Source organism: Microcaecilia unicolor, chromosome 5 (genome assembly GCF_901765095.1).
Source record: "Microcaecilia unicolor chromosome 5, aMicUni1.1, whole genome shotgun sequence".
NCBI classification, from domain to species: Eukaryota; Metazoa; Chordata; class Amphibia; order Gymnophiona; family Siphonopidae; genus Microcaecilia; species Microcaecilia unicolor.
The window spans coordinates 362,903,668-362,917,379 of NC_044035.1; the positions used below are offsets into that span (position 1 = coordinate 362,903,668).

The window sequence follows — 13,712 nt, forward strand, 5'->3', positions numbered from 1 at the left end:
GCTTAAAAAAAGAGGTGGATTGTGTTCTTTTTCTTCATACAAATGTGGCTGGAATAGGAGTCCTCAACGGTTATTTTCCTCGATACAGATGTAGCTGTAATATGGTTCTTGAATGGTCTTTTTCTCGACACAGATGTGGCTTGAATAGGGTTCCTGAATGGTCCTTTTTTTTTATACAGAGTGGCTGGAATGTGCTTTAATATGGTTCCTGAGCGTGGGACAGATCTTGTGACATAGGTGTGACACTGTTAGTAGAGAGTTACGCCCAGTGTGTAAATTTCTTTCGTGCTCTTTTATTCTTTGTCCAGGAAGCCTTCTTGCCTCATCGGACCTGCAGATTATGAGGCTGTACAAGAAGAGTGCAGAGAACGTGTTACTGTTCTGTGTACAGGGGTCCTTCCTGCTGCTCCTCCTCTTCTCTGTCGTTCAGCAGGTGAGTTGCACATTCCAGCTACAGACCCGAAAGGAATAATCTGTGCATGATGTTCTTGTATTCTCTTAATACCAACTAATATGAGTACGAGCATTGTGAATTCTTCTTCTCAGTCTCCCGGGTATCATATCTAATTCTTATGAGCTGAGAGATTAAAGAATGGATCCAGAAACACCTGGCATTTAAGAGCTGGCTCTTCTATCCAGTTCCTCAAGTTGGTGGTGGGCAGTAAATACAATTCTGGTCCTTGAGTGGGTTGGTTTTCCTCTCCATAGGAGTGTCCTGGTGGGCAAGGGAAGCTACTGCCTGCAGGGTTTTCCTAAAAATCACCTTTAGTGGTACTTTACCCAAAACACACAATTTCTCACAATAACCAAAAGAGGGAAGGGGAAAGGGAAATGGGACTTGATATACCGCCTTTCTTTGGTTTTTGCAACTACATTCAAAGTGGTTTTCACAGTATATTCAGGTATTTACTTGTACCAGGGGCAATGGAGGGTTAAGTGACTTACTCAGAGTCACAAGGAGCTGCAGTGGGAATTTAACTCAGTTCCCCAGGATCAAAGTCCACTGCACTAACCACTAGGCTACTCCTCCACACTGAAAAGGAAATTCAGGTTGTTCATGAAAACAAGAAGAAAGGGATCTGGTAAATTCTGCAGTGGAAAACGTGCTTAGTGATCTGGGCTATAAGCTTCTGTTATAAAACTCCACAAAACAATCACTTGTAAATGGGAGTGTCCCGGTCACATGGTGGTCCGTCACTGGAATCACATGCCAGAGTCCTCACAGAACACTTATCTCTCAATATTCAGCCCGCAGGCTTCAGCATTTTTTTTAATCCTGACTGCCATGGGCACAATTCACCCAAAATAATCAAGATTGAGCCATGTCCAGGCTGCAGCATTGGATATCCAGAGCTAACTCTTGCTATGGAAACTGTCAGAGCTTATGTGGATCCCAGTCAATATTCAGCCGAGACCTAGGTAAGGATTTCTGACCAGGTCCTGCCCACCATGATTCTGATCCCTCCTCCCACTCCTTGGAACACCAGAAAAACCTCCTTTCTGATTCCCCCCCCCCCCCCCGATTCCTCCTCCCTCCCCCCTATAGAAAAATCAAAGCTGGGCATGATCCACCTCCCCCCCCCCCTCAGTCATACCTCTAATCTTTTTGATGGTAGAAGCAATGTCCGTTTGCTCCTTCCTGTTGTGGATCCAGCCTCAAAAAGGCCTCCACAACCCCTAACAAAAGTGTCGAGCTACTCTTTTGGGGTAACAGGCCTTCTGAGTTCTGGGGAAAACTTATTCCCATCTGAGTCAAATGCATAAACTCTACTTCCTGGGATCCACTAGTCTTAGCGTGTGCTAATTTTTAATGCACGCTAAAAACATAGTGCGGCTTAGTAAACAGGGCCCTTATTTTGAATAATAATCTTTCTTTTTACTGAGAAAGTCTACAACTTACAACTTTACGGGTCTATCCCTTCTGTGATTCACTGATCTTTGTGAGTCTCTCTGTCTAGTGTATTAACTATCTGTTACTTGATGTCATAACTAGTATCATATTTTATGTTCATATTTTGGCACTTAATGCTGTAGAGGTCTCCTGTGGCAGGCTGGAGATTCTGTAGTCATTTTTGTATCACTTTTGTATTTGTGTATTAGTATTTTTATCTGCTACTGCAACCTTCATTTTCTCTGGTGTGAATGTGGTTATTCTTTCCTTTCTATTAATGGCATTCTTTTATTGAATTTTATTATTGTATTTTATGTGTTTTATTGTATTATTGTACACTGCTTTGACCTATATCAAGTTTGAATAAACATAATAACTATTTTCTGTTTGTATGTTTCCTTAGATATGATTTTACCTGTTTTGATTTTATATTGTAAAACACTTTGTTAGTATATCAAGGGTAATAATAAATCAAAAGCCATATTCCATTTAATACAGTCAAAATAAAATGCTTTTTTTCTACCTTTGTTGTCTGGACATTTTAATTTTCCATCATGTTGGTTCCAGTTTCTCTTTTCTGTTTTCCTGTCTGTCTTCTGCTAATTCTTCTTCAAGCAGCTGCTGTCCATTTGTCTTTTCTTCTCTTGACTGCACTCACTTTACCTGCCTCTGACCTATCGATCTTTCCTTTTTAGTTCTTTCTTTTCTTTTTTTCTTTACTGCTTCTCTGTTCACTCGTTTCACCCTCTTTCTCACTCTTCTCCTTCTTTTTACTTTTCAGGTACCTATTAAATTCCATCTCCTCCCTTTCTCTCACCCACTAGCTCTCCCATCCTCCATCTTGCTCCTTTCCCAGCCTTCCATTCTCTACTCCTCATTACTATATTTCTATCCCCTGTAATCATTATCCTTTTCTCATTCATCTCCTTGTCACCTTCCCCCCCTCCCTTGGCCTCTTCAACTCGGTTTTACAATACTCAGTATCTTCCACCCTCCATCCTTCTAGCCCAGTACCTGCTCCCTCTTTCTCTCCTCCTCATCCTCATAGCCTGGCTTCTCCCTGTCCCTTTCACTCCCCCATCCCCAGCATCTTCCCATCCCTTCTGTCTTCCTTCCTGCCCCTCCCCCATGATCCAGCATTTCTCCCTCTCTTCCCTACTTCCCATTGTCCAGCATCTCTTTTTCACTTCTGTCTCTGAATCCAACATTTCCCTCTTTCTCCCTTCTTCCTCCTAGGCATCTATCATTCCCTCTCCTCCACTCCCATGTCCAACATCTCTTCCCTCTCTCTCCCTTCTCCCTCCTATGCATCTCTCATTCCCTCTCCTCCACTCCCATGTCCAACATCTCTTCCCTCTCTCTCCCATTGTCCACCATCTCTCTTTCTCTCTCTCTCTTTCTCACCCTTCTTTGCATCCCGGGTCTAACATCTCTTTCTTCCCCCCTCCCTAAGCAGTATCTCTCTTTCCCTCCCCTCCACTCTACTCTGCCCCCATGTCCAACATTTCTCCCTTTCTCGCCCCTCTCCCCCTGTGCAGCATCTCTCCCTCCCACCCCTTCACCCCATGTCCAATATTTCTCCCTCTGTCCCCATGCAGCATCTCTCCCTCCCATCCCTGCACCCCATGTCGAACATTTCTCTCTCTTCCGTCACCCCATGTCCAACGTTTATCGCTCTCCCCCTCCCATGCAACATTTCTTTGCTTCCCTCCCCAATGTCCAATTCCTCCCCCATGTCTCCCTTCATCTATCTTCCCTCCCTCTCATTGTCAGATTCTTAGTCCAAATTTTCACACCACCCCATCCACCTTCTTTCAAAAGGTCACCAACAACGGTGGCGACCACTCTTACACACTGCCTGTGACTGACTGGGGAACTTCCCCTCTGCTCTGCCATGTTCCATCCAGGTGAAAATAGGAAATTGCATCACAAGGAGGCAGGATGCAGCAAAGGGGAGATTTCTGGGACACCCACAGGCATTGTGTGAGTTGCTGCCACCAGTGACCCTTTGGGAGAGATGCTTGTTAAGGGAATGAAGAGAGGGAGATGCAGGACTGCCGAACCCAGGTTGCTCCCCGATGCAAGCACTGTCAAGGGTGTACAGTTCGGGCTGGGCCTGATCCCATGGCTGTGCACTTTCTTTACCCTTTCCTGCTCCTAGTAATCCCATGCTTGTGTTTAATGCAGGACTATGGCTGAAGGTTTAGAAGGGATTGGCTGATTCCTCCCCCCCCCCCCCCAACTTTCTTGTTGTGCTTCATGTAGGGTCTGTAGCTGAAGCTGTAGAAGGAACGACTGTACACTTTCTTTAGCCCGTCCTGCCCCAGTAATCAAGTGTCTATGCTTCATGCAGGGTCTGCGGCTGAAGGTGCAGAAGATCCATTATTTCTCCAAGACAAAGAACTTGGTGGATCTGAGTATAATATTAATCAGCTTTTGCTCCGTTGCAATATATGTGAAGCGCATCGTCTTACAAACAAAAGATGTCCAAAGATACCATCAAAACCGGAGCAGGTGAGCATGGGGGAGGGAGAGGGGGAAGGAACAACAGTAGATAAACTCAGGTGAGGGGAGAATATCTAAATGTATGCTATTTGGTTAGAATTGCTTCCGATGACATCTTCTGATCTCACCAAAACACCTTTACTGGAGCTTTCTTGTCCTGCTAAATATCCTCCTCTCTCCTGTTTGCATTCATGTGGTGTCTATGTTCCTTGTCTTGATTTCCTTGGATGCCGGGCCATTCTCAGTCTGCTCCATTTTGGCTTCCACCCTCTCCATTCTACTGAGACTATCCTTGCCAAAATGTCTAACCTAACCTAATGTAATCTTATATTAATGCCTCAGAACATAAATACATAAGAACTGCCCTACTGGATCAGACCACAGGTCCATATAGCTTGGTATCCTATTTCCAACAGTGCCCAATCCAGGTCACAAATACCCTGTTATGCTACTCCTATGAGCAGAATATTGACTTCCTATCTCCCATTGTATCCCATTTAAAATGAATGTTAATGTTCATCAAGTTCATTATTCTGGGAAGCCTCCATTTCTTCTCAGTTGCTTTATTCCTTATATGCCTCTTCTAGGTCTCTTCATTCCTATATTCAAAACCTGTTGGTCATTTCTTCATTTCTTTTTTGATGACACGAGACTGCCTTAATTTTCTCACCCCCACACTTTGGAATAGTCTACCATTAGGCATTTGTTTGGAACAGTATTTTCCCAAATTCAAGTCTGCTTGAAAACATTACCTAACTGTAGTTTTTCAGCATTCATGAGAACCTCAGGGTCGATATTCAAAGCAGTTAAATCACTTGTGCAGGGCTTTCCTCTCATATTCAGTGGCAGTTAACAAGTTATTGCCAATGATTATCACCATAGACCGCTAAAGCAAAAGCTGGCTATTCTGTGGGTAGCTTGAGCAAATCTGCCAAGTGTCCCACATTCAACAGGAGACTCCTGCTTTTGCAGGTCATCTCCCAGTCTCCAACCAGGGAGAGGGAATCTCCCGCTGAGCAGCTTCCCCTTCCAGTGGCAGCAGAAGACACCTTAATGAAACATTATCTCCTGTTGCTGCAGGACCAGTCTTATGAAGAGCTGTGGGAGGGGACTGTTGGTGCTGTGGGCCGTGAATTGGGGTGTGGCAGGGTGGAGCAGCTATATTGGACCATATAAAAGTGTCGCTTAGACAGTTAAGTCCTGAATATCGTACTTAACTGCATTAGAGATAGCCGGTCGCATAAACCTGGATATTCAATGTAGAAAATCTTTATTAAAAACAGTCCAACATGGCCACATTTTGCCTACTGCAGGCTGCTTCAGGGCAGTGACTGTCAATTAGACATAATCCATAAATTAAAACCACAATAACTGTTCCCTCTAAACTAGTGGGAATCTTCCAACTGCATTGCTGCCACTAGGAGGTAGTGGATCACTAGAGACAGGCTGGTTCCCTGGAGTTCTGCAGAGCTTGCCTGTCCCTCACTATTGGAAATGCAATAGGCAGCGCCCTCCATTGGCAGGACTGTAGCTGGAGGACTCCCAATCAGCCTAGAAGGAACAGTGACCACAATTACAACACTTATATTAAGCTATTGCTGAATTTCAGTGTCTCTTCTTTGATTTGTACATCAAAACTTTAAATCTGACCCTCCATTGGATGCAAACTAGTGCAGCTCCTTAAGTACTGATGTAACATGAGCAAAACTGGATGCATCTGTAAGTAGGTGAGCAGCAGCAGTTTGTACGGGACAAATTCTACAAGAAGGTAAACCAAGATACAAAGCATTACAGTAGTCAAAAGGGGGTGATTACACACCATCCCATAGTTCTGAAGTTAACAAATAACAACTGTTTCAGCTTTCTAATTAATCACAGTTAAAAAAAAAAACTTTCTGAACAATGGCTCTAGCTTGAATTGAAAATGACAGGTTAGTTCAAACTCTCTACAATGTGAATTTTCAAAAAATCTATTACAAAAAGATCTGGAAACAAAGAAGGAGAGGCCATACCAGGCAAAAATAAAATCTGTTTTAGATACATTCAACTGGACACAACTGGCATTCATCCAAGCCCTCACTAATTGCTGGTTAAAAAACGCAAACTCTTCTCAATAAAATCAGTCGCGGGGAAGAAAAATTGTAAATCGTCTGCATACAATCTAACTTGAACATGCAAGCATCGAAGGAATTGACAAATAGGTCTCATGTAAATGTTACAAAGTATGGCCGATAAGGCTGAGCCTTGAGGTATTCCTGATGTTAATTCAACCCGCTCTGAACACCTAGAACCCCATTTGTTGCACTCAAACTGTCTCTGAGAGAGAAATAATTCAAACCACTGCCATTCTTTTCCCCTACTAAGGGGAAGTGCATTGCCAGAGATCCCTTTATGTATATGCTTTCACTGCCTGTTAAAAGGATATGCAACATTCATAGGTGCCCGGTATAAAAGGCTTGGGGAGGCTAAGCCTTCCCTGCTGCAGCAGGATGGATCAGCTGTTTCTCCTGGGAGTCCCGCTGCTCTGGGGGGTTTAAATTGTTGATTTACCTCCGTCCTCCCAGCAGCAGCTGCAGTGAAAGCCCATCTCTAGCCTTGTGTAACCAGTTGTAGAAATTGGTTTATGGTTTAATTTATTTACCTTACTGCTGGGAGAGCAGGGGGGTTGGCTGGAGGTGTCCTGGGTTGCCAGGGAGATATTTAACGAGGATGACTTCCTGCATGAGCAGTTCATACCAAAGAGACTTGCACTGACACCTGAGATTTTAAAAGTGCTAAAAATAAGTTTTAAAAGTATTTGTATTCAATCTAATGGCAGAATTTAGGTGCTAGGAAGTGGGATTGGTATGCTATGTACTCAAATTTGCTCAAGCCATATGCAAATTAGTCCAGTTTTGGGAGGTTCTCATTTGCATATTTATGGGTAAAAATTGTTGGAAATGTTTACAGCCTTAATGTTAGGGCATGGCTCTGATCAAAAATGTGAAGTTTGATCCAAAAATGAAGGGTTTATCTAGTGTTTTTGACTAAAAATTCCCATTAGAGTGTCTGTATGTTAATCTGCATTCAAATAGAGCTCTCTGATTGGATGAGCAGCTCCTGTTAGAAATCTGCCCGGGAACAGAGAGAAGAGAGCAACTGAAGATTTGGACTGAGAGGACATGCAGCTTTGAGCTCCGTGAGTTCCCGTCAGTGTCCCGCCTTCTTCTGACATCATTTCCTCTTTCCACGAGGGCGGGACACTGACGGAAATGAAGGGAAGGCTTACAAGGCTAGAGATGGGCTTTCACTGAGGCAGCTGCGATGGAGGCAGGGGAGCGAGAATTGTTGAGGGTGGGTATGGATGGCTGGAGAGGGGGCAGGGGAGCGAAGAGAATCGCTGGGTGGGTGAGGATGGCTGGAGGGGGCAGGGAAGAGGAGAGAATCGCTGGGTGGGTGTGGATGGCTGGAGGGGGGCAGGGGAGAGGACAGAATCGCTGAGTGGGTGTGGATGGCTGGAGGGGGCAGGGGAGAGGAGAGAATCGCTGGGTGGGTGTGGATGGCTGGAGGGGGCAGGGGAGAGGATAGAATTGCTGGGTGGGTGTGGATGGCTGGAGGGGGGGCAGGGGAGAGGAGAGAATCACTGGGTGGGTATGGATGGCTGGAGGGGGGCAGGGGAGAGGAGAGTTGCTGGACATGGATGGTGGAGAGGGAAGGGAGAGAGAAGAAATGCTGGACATGGATGGAGGGGAGGGAAGAGTGAGGAAGGAGATGAGATGAGGGAAAAGGAAGAGAGAAAAACTGCACATGGATGAAGAAAATAGGCAGAAGCTGGATCCACTGGACAGTCAAGTCTGCGGAGAACCCAGCTTTTACTTACGGATGTAGGACAAGAAATGAAGAAGAAAGGCGGAAAGTCAAGAAATAAATGGAAAGGAAGCCCTGGAAACTAGTTAAGAGGACAGATAGCAGCAGAATTGGATACTGGGCCAGCATGATCAGAAAAACAAAGTCATCAGACAACAAAGGTAGAAAAGATCATTTTATTTTCATTATAGTATTTGGAATATGTCCACTTTGAGATGCTCAACATTAAAAGTTTATATTTATTTATTTACTTATGTATGGCATTTTATCTCACATTAAACATGAATTAGGGTGTTTTGTGGCTCTACATGAGAATTGTGATGATATGATCCCTTGTTTCATATTGTTGACAGTCTGCATTTTCCGTATGGGTGGTATATTGGTGTATTAGGTTCTGCCCAGTGTAATATTTATGGTATAGTAAGGTTCTGAGTGTGTTTTTGCACAAAGTTGTGCATAGTGTTTTGCAGTTGAACGATTGTGGTTAGTATATGCTTTGAGCAACCACTTTATTCTTTGACTTATGATACATATCTAATATCTAAATTTAATAAAAGGTATTGTGACTTTTATTTTTATTTATTTATTTTTTCTGTGTGTTATCAGACAATTATGGATTTAAGCTCCACCCCTGGCCCCACCCCTATCCCCGCCCCCTTTAGCCTCCACAAACAGTTGGGCCACCGACCGCTTATGCTCTCAAGGAGTGGGGGAAGGGCATGTCCAGTTTCCCCAAACATTACCAGAAAGCTACTTGTTAAGGATGTGGTGTATGTGCCCAAGCTTCAAGGTGATCTGTTATGTGTGATAAAACTCACTAACCAGGGACATGTAGTTACATTGCAAGCAGATAAATGTCTTATTAGAAATGAACATCATACAGTGGCAGAAGGTAAACTTGCAGGTGAGCTTCTCAATTGAATTGCACTGAATCTGTGAATATTGCTACAAAGAAAGATCATGTTAATTGCATTCACACATGGCAGACGGAGCATGCTCTTTGATGCAGACTTACTGGAGAGAAGCCATCGTGACAGTTTGCTATATCCAGAAAAGAACTCCATATGAATTATGGCACGGAAAGAAGCCTGACCTGCGGCATATTAAAATCTTTGTAAGCAGAGTGTTTGTACATGTTCCAAAGGCAAAATGCATGAAGTGGGACTGCGTGCAGAAGGAGTGCTCATAGGCTACAGTGAATCTCAAAAAGGCAACAGGATTCTGCGCAGAGACACTAACAGGGTAACAATAAGCAGGAGCTTGGTGACTGATGAAACCTCTGCATCTCTAAAGGGTCAAGAGACAACTGAAACAGTTCAGCTTGAGCATGAGTTCAGCTAAAGGCTTCTGAAGGTGACCAAGATGAAACTGAGGTCACAATAAGTTCTTCCATTAGTGCTGAAGAGGAAGTGGAGCGGCAGCCCCTATCTTCAGTCAGGAGTTCTACAAGATTAAACAACGGTATTCCACCCAAGTGCTTGTCTTACAATGCTCATGTATCACCAGAGCCTGAGCCAGATCCTGGAAGAACTGCAGAAATTGCCTGCCTGAGAAAGACAAAAATGGATTAAAGCTGTAGAAGAAGAGATGGAATCTCTTAGACAGCTTCATACTTGGGAGCTTAAGGAGCTGCCGCCAGGAAAATATGCTATTTGGATGTAAGTGGGTTTTTAAAACCAAGTGTGACTCTGAAGGAAAAACACACAGGTATAAAGCAAAATTAGTAGCAAAGGGCTTTTCTAAATAAACATGGGGAAGATTATGATGCCACCTCTGCACCAGTTGCTAAGCAAAGCACCTTCAGAACTGTCCTTGCTCTACATGGATGAAAGGCATTTTGACATTAAAACTGCTTTTCTCAATGTGATATTCAAGTGGACCAGTGTATGGCACAACCTGAACATTACATTACAAATGGCAAAGTGCATCTTGACTGCAAACTGCAGAAATCTCTTGATGGTCTCAAGCAGTCAGCCAGAGCTTGGAACCTCAAAATAAATAAAATCTTGCTGGAACAAGAGTTCACATGAAGCAAAGCTGATCCATGCCTATATTCCAAGTTTAAGGCTGGAAAGTGGATGTACCTGTTACTACATGTGGATGCACTTAGGGAGTAGAAACCCAAGAGAGACTTATGTGTTAGGCAGTGAGAGTCTGATAGGTACTGAGGGGGAGAGGGATCTTGAGGTGATAGTATCCGAGGATCTGAAGGCGACGAAACAGTGTGACAAGGCGGTGGCTGTAGCGAGAAGGTTGCTAGGCTGTATAGAGAGAGGTGTGATCAGCAGAAGAAAGGAAGTGTTGATGCCCCTTTACAAGTCGTTGGTCAGGCCCCACCTGGAGTATTGTGTTCAGTTTTGGAGGCCGTACCTTGCGAAGGATGTTAAAAAAATGGAAGCGGTGCAAAGAAAAGCTACGAGAATGGTACGGGATTTGCGTTATAAGACGTATTGATGCAGGAATTACCACTATTGTTAGCAGAATCTGTGATACTTCAGGAGTCAAACACCACACACCAGAATGAGAGAGGAATCTTCTTTATTTGCCAGCAAACAAAGTAGGACATCAGCGCTAGCTCTCTCCTTCTCTTCAGCTCTCTGTGTCTTGTGTCTCCTGTCTTGGTTCCTTCTCGTCTCTTCTCTTCTAACGTAAGCTGCTTCTGTTCTCATTTATATATGGTCCTAAACCCCTCTAGCCCCCCTTTGTCACCAGATGGTAAGGAATAGATTGATTACCCTGTCTTGAACTAATTATCTCTACACATTTACTCAAAAATATCAGTTACATAGGTTTGAGATATTTCCTAAACTGACCTATGACCTGGGGCCTCTCAAACTAGACAATGTGGCACCTATCTCCTGCATTTCATTATTATTAAATTCTCAGATTCCCAGCTAACTTCATACTAACTTCATACTAACTGCTAACTGGTGTATAAAAGGATGCCGCCACTTTTGTAGAGAACGCCAGACGAATTTCATATTTAATATAAACAGTTTATTTACAATTGTACTGAATAGCTCAATGGGCTATTGCAGGAAGCATTTCTTGATAAGCAATATACAAGCCAGAATGAATGATCAAAACAAAGCAATGTAAAGCAAAGAAATCAGGATGCTATATACAGACAAAGAAAAATTCAAAATGCTTACTTATTTCTTTGTTCCACTCTCCTTATAATCTTCTCCTGATATCACGTGCTTGCAGGCTGTACCATACCATAAATCCTACAGCAGAACATATGCTGCATCTGGTTCCCATTATCCCACAGACTTTCTGGAGCCTGCCTTTGGCTGATGTGGGCCTCATGTCTCAGGAGATTTAGTTTAGTGTTGAAACAGCTTGTTCTGCATGATCTTTGAAGCTTTCCACTTCTATTATTTTATGCTTTTATTCAACATTTTTATGCTTTTATTCAACATCCTCCCTTTTGAGGACTGATTGTTTCAGGCCTCAAACATCTGTTTCAGCTCCAGTCTGTTTCCTTACCTCCCTTCTAAATCTCCTCCCCCTTGTTATTTATGATATGCTGTGCCTGCAAGCTCTGCCTTTTCATCATCTTTATCATACATCTTTCAATATTTCTGCTGACATTTTAAAGTTCTATTCATTCTTGATTTCAGTTATCATTATCATTTTAAAAGCATCCTGGCACATCTTTGCAAACATGCTAATACATATTGCATTAAACAGATTCAATTGTACTAGGGTACAAAATTTATATCTCTTGAGGTATATAATTTATAGGACAGTGAGCTTCATCACAGGGGAATACACTGTCGTTCATTCTTACTTTTCATTAGCTGATGTGGCATTAAAAATTATACAAATTAAAAGCATAACATTCATTGAATCAGTTGTTACAACATTCTGCATGTAAGTGCACTTTATCGGGGGAATGTGTTCAGTTGTCATACTATTAATCAGACACCAACATGATGTCTGTGGGTACTTGTCCATAAGCAAGGCTTGCTTATAAATAGTCTCATTTGTCCAATGAAGGTTTTCATCATCCCTTACACAGGTATTATTGGGATCACAGTCATGGTGCCCACTCAATTTTATCATTGTAGTCCCATACATCATAGCTGGCAAGGACAAGGATGATGTCAATCAGTGGGCACATATGATACAATCAGTCAAATTCAACATTTTGGCCACTGTAACAAGTCTATTCTCATATGTGTTCATTGTCCATTAACAAACACCAACAGTCCAATACCATCATGTTTAGGGATATGATGTTTGTTTATTCTTTGTCCATTTCAATGTTATTAATTCGTCGAATATCTGCTAAATGTATCCAAGAAGTATGACCTTCCAGACGGGCAGCAGTCTGAGTAAGGGCCGTGATAGCAAAAGGTCCTACATACACAGGATCCTTCCATGTTTTATGTGTAAAGTTCTTTCGTAGTACTAAATCACCTACTTTAAAAGCACAAACATCATTAGTAGTCCCTGCCTGTGATGCTACATTTGTTCGGATCATATCACTTGTCAGGTTCAACACTGGACTCTGGCATTCATTAAGAGGCCAATCTTGCTTAATGGCACACAGACATGGTTTGTTATTACTTTCAGGAGACCAGTCCTACACTTAGCTATAATCCATCAAGGAAAAGACTTGACTTTTCCTGACCTCTTTCACCTAGCTTCATACACAGAACTAGCTAGGACTGTGGATAATTCAAACCAGATGATGACCTCTTAAACTGCAGACAAATCTCACTTGAAAGTCAGACACTGAATTGAAAAGATATTTTACATAGAGAAATAGAACTTATTAATTAAACAGAATAAAACATATTTTAAAATAAGCAAAAATCAGAATTCCTTATAAGACAGAATCTAAATTATCTAGAATTATTTAAATCTAACCTATCTCCTTCTAAACAGCATTCAGCCTAATCTTTTAAAACAGCTTGCTTGCTGATCCCCTCGAGATTGTCCAGTATGCCTTACTTAAAATGGCATCCAGATGTGGTAAATAATACCTATGAACCAGCCTTAACAATCCATCACTCAAAAAGGGACAAAGAAAGTTTTATTTCTCACTGACCTTTCTAACCTCTAGTCTAGCAAAAGCTAGACATTTGAGTAATTAAAACCAGATGGCATTCTACCACTTTACAGGACTGAACCAAACTTAAACAGAATTAACAAATTAATATGATTTCTGTGCCCAGGCTGCCTCAGTATGAGGAGAGACTTGCTGACCTGAACATGTATACCCTGGAGGAAAGGAGGAACAGGGGTGATATGATACAGACGTTCAAATATTTGAAAGGTATTAATCCGCAAACAAATCTTTTCCGGAGATTGGAAGGCGGTAGAACAAGAGGACATGAAATGAGGTTGAAGGGGGGCAGCCTCAGGAAAGATGTCAGGAAGTATTTTTTCACGGAGAGGGTGGTGGATGCTTGGAATGCCCTCCCGCGGGAGGTGGTGGAGATGAAAACGGTAACGGAAT

The 13,712-nt window shown here is 42.7% G+C and overlaps 1 protein-coding gene across 1 annotated transcript in view; it reads left to right on the forward strand.

Moving 5' to 3' along the window:
- Window positions 1-13,712, forward strand: part of LOC115471377 (polycystic kidney disease protein 1-like 3) — a 120,919-nt gene that overhangs the window by 93,190 nt on the left and 14,017 nt on the right. The window contains exons 24-25 of the mRNA XM_030205074.1: window positions 309-433; window positions 4,245-4,405. Coding sequence (XP_030060934.1) covers window positions 309-433; window positions 4,245-4,405 — 286 coding nt within the window. The remainder of the gene's footprint in view (window positions 1-308; window positions 434-4,244; window positions 4,406-13,712) is intronic.